At 43.7% G+C, this 8,436-nt stretch overlaps 1 protein-coding gene across 1 annotated transcript in view; it reads right to left on the bottom strand.

Moving 5' to 3' along the window:
- Positions 1–7,876, bottom strand: part of LOC121386473 (sortilin-related receptor-like) — a 91,586-nt gene extending 83,710 nt beyond the window's left edge. Inside the window, exons 1-3 of the mRNA XM_041517388.1 lie at positions 7,603–7,876; positions 5,195–5,367; positions 2,970–3,199 (exon numbers count right to left, since the gene is read on the bottom strand). Of these exons, the coding sequence (XP_041373322.1) occupies positions 2,970–3,199; positions 5,195–5,367; positions 7,603–7,708 (509 nt within the window). The 5' untranslated portion in view covers positions 7,709–7,876. The remainder of the gene's footprint in view (positions 1–2,969; positions 3,200–5,194; positions 5,368–7,602) is intronic.
- Between the last annotated feature and the right edge of the window lie 560 nt (positions 7,877–8,436).

The raw sequence follows: 8,436 nt of genomic DNA on the forward strand, positions 1-8,436 counted from the left end.
GACCAGTCAGTCCAGTAGAGATATCTAAAGAGGAAACAAAAAACACTTGATAAAGTTAAGATCAGTCAGCCCAGTAGAGATATCTAAAGAGGAAACAAAAAACACTTGATAAAGTTAAGACAAAAATGCTTGATAAAGTTACGTTAAGACCAGTCAGCCCAGTAGAGATATCTAAAGAGGAAACAAAAAACACCTGTTCCATTGTCATTCTACAATGTTCTAGCATTCACAGAATCAAGATAGATAACTCCTGTGAATTTTGACAGCTGTGTTTACGAAAACCGGTTGCGCTTCGACTGCAGTCAGCTTATTTCGAGGGCTGTATCTTACCCATCTAGTGGATCTACTAACCGGTTCTACTGACTATACAGCTTATTTCGAGGGCTGTATCTTACCCATCTAGTGGATCTACTAACCGGTTCTACTGACAACAGCTTATTTCGAGGGCTGTATCTTACCCATGTAGTGGATCTACTAACCGGTTCTACTGACTATACAGCTTATTTCGAGGGCTATATCTTACCCATCTAGTGGATCTACTAACCGGTTCTACTGACAACAGCTTTCGAGGGCTGTATCTTACCCATGAAATGGATCTACTAACCGGTTCTACTGACTATACAGCTAATTTCGAGGGCTGTATCTTACCCATGTAGTGGATCTACTAACCGGTTCTACTGACTATACAGCTTATTTCGAGGGCTGTATCTTACCCATCTAGTGGATCTACTAACCGGTCCTACTGACAACAGCTTATTTCGAGGGCTGTATCTTACCCATGAAATGGATCTACTAACCGGTTCTACTGACAACAGCTTATTTCGAGGGCTGTATCTTACCCATGTAGTGGATCTACTAACCGGTTCTACTGACTATACAGCTTATTTCGAGGGCTGTATCTTACCCATCTAGTGGATCTACTAACCGGTTCTACTGACAACAGCTTTCGAGGGCTGTATCTTACCCATGAAATGGATCTACTAACCGGTTCTACTGACTATACAGCTAATTTCGAGGGCTGTATCTTACCCATCTAGTGGATCTACTAACCGGTTCTACTGACTATACAGCTTATTTCGAGGGCTGTATCTTACCCATCTAGTGGATCTACTAACCAGTTCTACTGACAACAGCTTATTTCGAGGGCTGTATCTTACCCATGTAGTGGATCTACTAACCGGTTCTACTGACTATACAGCTTATTTCGAGGGCTGTATCTTACCCATGTAGTGGATCTACTAACCGGTTCTACTGACTATACAGCTTATTTCGAGGGCTGTATCTTACCCATCTAGTGGATCTACTAACCAGTTCTACTGACTATTAAAATCTTATTTCGAGGGCTGTATCTTACTCATGTTGTGGATCTACTAACCGGTTCTACTGACAACAGCTAATTTCGAGGGCTGTATCTTACCCATCTAGTAGATCTACTAACCAGTTCTACTGACTATACAGCTTATTTCGAGGGCTGTATCTTACCCATGTAGTGGATCTACTAACCGGTTCTACTGACTATACAGCTTATTTCGAGGGCTGTATCTTACCCATGTAGTGGATCTACTAACCGGTTCTACTGACAACAGCTAATTTCGAGGGCTGTATCTTACCCATGTAGTGGATCTACTAACCAGTTCTACTGACTATACAGCTTATTTCGAGGGCTATATCTTACCCATGTAGTGGATCTACTAACCGGTTCTACTGACTATACAGCTTATTTCGAGGGCTGTATCTTACCCATGTAGTGGATCTACTAACCTGTTCTACTGACTATACAGCTTATTTCGAGGGCTGTATCTTACCCAAGTAGTGGATCTACTAACCGGTTCTACTGACTATACAGCTTATTTCGAGGGCTGTATCTTACCCATGTAGTGGATCTACTAACCGGTTCTACTGACAACAGCTAATTTCGAGGGCTGTATCTTACCCATGTAGTGGATCTACTAACCGGTTCTACTGACTATACAGCTTATTTCGAGGGCTGTATCTTACCCATGTAGTGGATCTACTAACCGGTTCTACTGACTATACAGCTTATTTCGAGGGCTGTATCTTACCCATCTAGTGGATCTACTAACCGGTTCTACTGACTATACAGCTTATTTCGAGGGCTGTATCCTACCCATGTAGTGGATCTACTAACCGGTTCTACTGACTATACAGCTTATTTCGAGGGCTGTATCTTACCCATGTAGTGGATCTACTAACCGGTTCTACTGACAACAGCTAATTTCGAGGGCTGTATCTTACCCATCTAGTGGATCTACTAACCAGTTCTACTGACTATACAGCTTATTTCGAGGGCTGTATCTTACCCATGTAGTGGATCTACTAACCGGTTCTACTGACTATACAGCTTATTTCGAGGGCTGTATCTTACCCATGTAGTGGATCTACTAACCGGTTCTACTGACAACAGCTAATTTCGAGGGCTGTATCTTACCCATCTAGTGGATCTACTAACCAGTTCTACTGACTATACAGCTTATTTCGAGGGCTGTATCTTACCCATGTAGTGGATCTACTAACCGGTTCTACTGACTATACAGCTTATTTCGAGGGCTGTATCTTACCCATGTAGTGGATCTACTAACCGGTTCTACTGACAACAGCTAATTTCGAGGGCTGTATCTTACCCATCTAGTGGATCTACTAACCAGTTCTACTGACTATTAAAATCTTATTTCGAGGGCTGTATCTTACCCATGTAGTGGATCTACTAACCGGTTCTACTGACAACAGCTAATTTCGAGGGCTGTATCTTACCCATCTAGTGGATCTACTAACCGGTTCTACTGACTATACAGCTTATTTCGAGGGCTGTATCTTACCCATGTAGTGGATCTACTAACCGGTTCTACTGACTATACAGCTTATTTCGAGGGCTGTATCTTACCCATCTAGTGGATCTACTAACCAGTTCTACTGACTATTAAAATCTTATTTCGAGGGCTGTATCTTACCCATGTAGTGGATCAAGCACGAGAGACCGCGGGTGGTGCAGAATGTCTTCACCGTGGTACAGGACACGTCGGAATAAACCGTTTTTGCGGGCCACCTTGATGCTGTGAGCCTCCGAGTCAATCCAGTAGATCTGTCCGGCCGTCCACTCGTACGCAAGTCCCTCCACCGTGTCAAGGTTCAAACTCAAGATCGTCTCCTGGTTGTGTCCATGTCCACCAAAACACTGGCGCTAAAAAAACACACAAAAAACAACAACATTATTAACCAGCTGGTCTGTTTTACAACTAGCCTATATTTAACAGCTGGCATGTACTTGACAGCTGGTCTGTTTTACAACTAGCCTATATTTAACAGCTGGCATGTACTTGACAGCTGGTCTGTTTTACAACTAGCCTATATTTAACAGCTGGCATGTACTTGACAGCTGGTCTGTGTTTTACAACTGGCCTGTATTTAACAGCTGGCATGTACTTGACAGCTGGTCTGTTTTACAACTAGCCTATATTTAACAGCTGGCATGTACTTGACAGCTGGCCTGTGTTTTACAACTGGCCTGTATTTAACAGCTGTCATGTATTTGACAGCTGGCCTGTGTTTGAGAACTGGCCTATATTTAACAGCTGGCATGTATTTGAGAACTGGCCTGTATTTAACAGCTGTCATGTGTTTGACAGCTGGCCTGTGTTTGAGAACTGGCCTGTATTTAACAGCTGTCATGTGTTTGACAGCTGGCCTGTGTTTGAGAACTGGCCTGTATTTAACAGCTGTCATGTATTTGACAGCTGGCCTGTGTTTGACAGCTGGCCTGTGTTTGAGAACTGGCCTGTATTTAACAGCTGTCATGTGTTTGACAGCTGGCCTGTGTTTGAGAACTGGCCTGTATTTAACAGCTGTCATGTGTTTGACAGCTGGCCTGTGTTTGAGAACTGGCCTGTGTTTGAGAACTGGCCTGTATTTAACAGCTGTCATGTATTTGACAGCTGGCCTGTGTTTGACAGCTGGCCTGTGTTTGAGAACTGGCCTGTATTTAACAGCTGTCATGTGTTTGACAGCTGGCCTGTGTTTGAGAACTGGCCTGTATTTAACAGCTGTCATGTGTTTGACAGCTGGCCTGTGTTTGAGAACTGGCATGTATTTAACAGCTGTCATGTGTTTGACAGCTGGCCTGTGTTTGAGAACTGGCCTGTATTTAACAGCTGTCATGTGTTTGACAGCTGTCATGTGTTTGAGAACTGGCCTGTATTTAACAGCTGTCATGTGTTTGACAGCTGGCCTGTGTTTGAGAACTGGCCTGTATTTAACAGCTGGCATGTGTTTGACAGCTGGCCTGTGTTTGAGAACTGGCCTATATTTAACAGATGGCATATTTCAAACATATGATAATTCTGACATATAGTGTTAGATTATATTGCCAAAGTAGCCAACTGCTAATTTTTAGACAAAGTAGCCACAACTTTTAATATTTGGGTAATAAACGTTTGTTTCACTTAGCCAATTTTTAATAATTTTCAATGAAATACTCTAAAACAAATCTACCGGCCTCGGTGGCGTCGTGGTTAGGCCATCGGTCTACAGGCTGGTAGGTACTGGGTTCGGATCCCAGTTGAGGCATGGGATTTTTAATCCAGATATCGACTCCAAACCCTGAGTGAGTGCTCCGCAAGGCTCAATGGGTAGGTGTAAACCACTTTCACCAACCAGTGATCCATAACTGGTTCAACAAAGGCCATGGTTTGTGCTATCCTGCCTGTGGGAAGCGCAAATAAAAGATCCCTTGCTGCTAATCAGAAAGAGTAGCCCATGTAGTGGCGACAGCGGGTTTCCTCTCAAAATCTATGTGGTCCTTAACCATATGTCTGATGCCATATAACCGTAAATAAAATGCGTTGAGTGTGTCATTAAATAAAACATTTCTTTCTTTCTTTCTAAAACAAATCTGAAAATTTGGCTAAAAGAAACGTCTTTCCAGTGTGAGCCCTGGTGAGAGATCTTTTAAATGCACTCACAGGACAGCACATACCATGACCTTTGATATACCAGTCATGAGGCACTGATTAGGACAGGAAAAAACAAAAAACAACCGGAGAATGAGTCCACTGAGTGGGTTCGACCCTGTGACCCAAGCACCTCAGGCGAGTACTCCTCCATCTGAGCTAATTCTTGCCCCAATCAGAACAATGATTCATGGGAAATATTGTGCCCCGATGATTGACAGGTAACAAACCTTGATGACGCTCAATTCACGGTCTGCCCAGTATACACAGTTGTCCGTATAGTCAAAGTCTAGGTATGTCACTTTATGCAGGCCCTCGGAGATGAGCATTTCGTAATGGTTATTGTTGAGGTCGACGCTGGAAATCGAGATGCTTGTTGCAAAGAGAATGAAATCCCGTCTCTCTGAAAATATCAAACAGAATAAAATCCTGTCTCTCTGAAAATATCAAACAGAATGAAATCCCGTCTCTGTGAAAATATCAAACAGAATGAAATCCCGTCTCTGTGAAAATATCAAACAGAATGAAATCCTGTCTCTCTGAAAATATCAAACAGAATGAAATCCCATCTCTCTGAAAATATCAAACAATAAAATCCCGTCTCTGTGAAAATATCACCAGCCTCGGTGGCATCATGGTCAAGCCATTGGTCTACAGGCTGGTAGGTACTGGGTTCGGATCCCTGTTGAGGCATGGGATTTTTAATCCAGATACAGACTCCAAACCCTGAGTGAGTGCTCCACAAGGCTCAATGGGTAGGTGTAAACCACTTGCACCGACCAGTGATCCATAACTGGTTCAACAAAGGCCATGGTTTGTGCTATCCTGCCTGTGGGAAGCGCAAATAAAAGATCCCTTGCTGCCTGTCGTAAAAGAGTAGCGTATGTAGCGACAGCGGGTTTCCTCTAAAAAACAGTGTCAGAATGACCATATGTTTGATGTCTAATAGCCGATGATAAGATAAAAAATCAATGTGCTCTAGTGGCATCATTTTACTGTGAAAATATGCCATCCCGTCTTTCTGAAAATATCAAACAGAATGACATCCCGTCTCTGAAAATATCAAACAGAATGACATCCCATCTCTCTGAAAATATAAAACAGAATGACATCCTGTCTCTCTGAAAATATCAAACAGAATGAAATGCCGTCTCTCTGAAAATATAAAACAGAATGACATCCCGTCTCTCTGAAAATATAAAACAGAATGACATCCTGTCTCTCTGAAAATATCAAACAGAATGAAATGCTGTCTCTCTGAAAATATCAAACAGAATGAAATGCCGTCTCTCTGAAAATATCAAACAGAATGAAATCCCATCTCTCTGAAAACATCAAACAGAATAAAATCCTGTCTCTCTGAAACTATCAAACAGAAAGAAATCCTGTCTCTCTGAAACTATCAAACAGAATGAAATGTCGTCTCTCTGAAAATATCAAACAGAATGAAATCCCGTCTCTCTGAAAACAAAACAGGTCCTAATCTAGAATTGAAAAAGTAGGAGAAATAACATTTCCCCTCCCAGAAGGAAAGGGAGATAAAAATAGGTAAACTGTACAAAATAAATTGAAAAGTTAAAGTTTGTTTTGTTTAACGACACTACTAGAGCACATTGATTTATTAATCATCGGCTACTGGATGTCAAACATTTGGTGATTTTGACATATATAGTCTTAGAGAGGAAATCCGCTACATTTTTTCATTAGTAGCAAGGGATCTTTTATATGCACCATCCCACAGACAGGATGGCACATACCACAGCCTTTGATATATCAGTTGTGGTGCACTGGCTGAAACAAGAAATAGCCCATTGGGCCCACCAACGGGGATCGATCCTACAGTAGACCGACCGATCAATCAGTCAAATGCTTTACCACTGGGCTACATCTCTGAATGGATGGGATGGATGGATGGATGGATGGATGGATGGATGGACGGACAGACGGATGGACGGACGGATGGACAGACGGACGGACATAGGGATGGATGGATGGATGAATGGATGGACGGACGGTCAGATGGATTGATGGATTTACAGATGGATGGGTGAATGGACCTTGGGTGGATGAGTGGGTTGGTGGGCTATGTCCCATCCCTTCCACAAATTAAGAAAGGTGTTACCTTCAACTGGACAGGAGTACAGATGGGCGGATGGGTGGGTGGACTTTGGATGGATGGGTGAGTTAGTGGGCCACGTCGCACCCCACCCCTTCCCCAAATTAAGAAAGGTGTTACCTTCAACTGGACAGGAGTACAGATGGGTGGACTTTGGGTGGATGGGTGGGTTGGTGGGCTATGCCCCCCGCCCCCCTCCCCAAATTGAGAAAGGTGTTACCTTCAACTGGACAGGAGTACAGATGGGTGGACTTTGGGTGGATGGGTGGGTTGGTGGGCCACGTCCCACCCCACCCCTTCCCCAAATTGAGAAAGGTGTTACCTTCAACTGGACAGGAGTACAGATGGGTGGACTTTGGGTGGATGGGTGGGTTGGTGGGCTATGCCCCCCACCCCCCTCCCCAAATTGAGAAAGGTGTTACCTTCAACTGGACAGGAGTACAGATGGGTGGACTTTGGGTGGATGGGTGGGTTAGTGGGCTATGCCCCCCGCCCCCCTCCCCAAATTGAGAAAGGTGTTACCTTCAACTGGACATGAGTACATCAAAGGCATATACTGGTGTTCAACTCCACCCTGGCAACTATCTCCAACAACTTTACGGTATCTGCAAAGCAACAAAATACACATCGGTAAGAAAATATGAAGAGTTCAGGCGCAAAAAAACTATAAACACCATTTTATCGAAAAATCGACTTTTACTATCATTACTCAGATCAAGGTGTTATATCCTGATTCTATCTCATGGTCCATTCCTTGATGTGGTGAGGTAGCTTGCATATGTCTCAGTGACTCGGGAGAGCTATGCCAGCTGGAGCATCAACTCCTGGTAGGGTCTCCCAAGCTGGACTGGTCAAAGGGTAGAGACTAGACTAATATGGACCGGACAGACAGAGGACGTGAGTCAAGAAAGACAACTGTCTAGGAGAAGCAAACGCCAAAATCAAAACTGAGCTGGGGAGGCTCAGAATCCTAGTAAGGAAACTCTCCCAGGAGAAGGAAAACTCCAAACTCGAACCAAGTCCACTGAAGAAACGCAAAACCACATTGTCGTAACATTTGGAGAATTGATTTAATTATTGAATGGTGAGTCCGATAATTACCAAATGTTGCAGGATTGTTCACAATTCACTCTAGTCCATTGTGAGTAAGTGATAGGACACACACCAAGGTCAAGGTCATCTGGAGTCAATACCGGTGTGGCCTCCGCGTGTGTTGACAACTGCCTGGCACCGCCTGCCCATTGAAGCAACCAGAGACACTGCGTTGGCGTTGCCATAACTGGAACGATGTGTGGCCGGAGGATCTGGTCAATGTAGCCCTGTGCATTCAGGTTGCCCTGCACGTGGACCAGGTCA

This window comes from Gigantopelta aegis, chromosome 12, assembly GCF_016097555.1.
Source record: "Gigantopelta aegis isolate Gae_Host chromosome 12, Gae_host_genome, whole genome shotgun sequence".
NCBI lineage: Eukaryota > Metazoa > Mollusca > Gastropoda > Neomphalida > Peltospiridae > Gigantopelta > Gigantopelta aegis.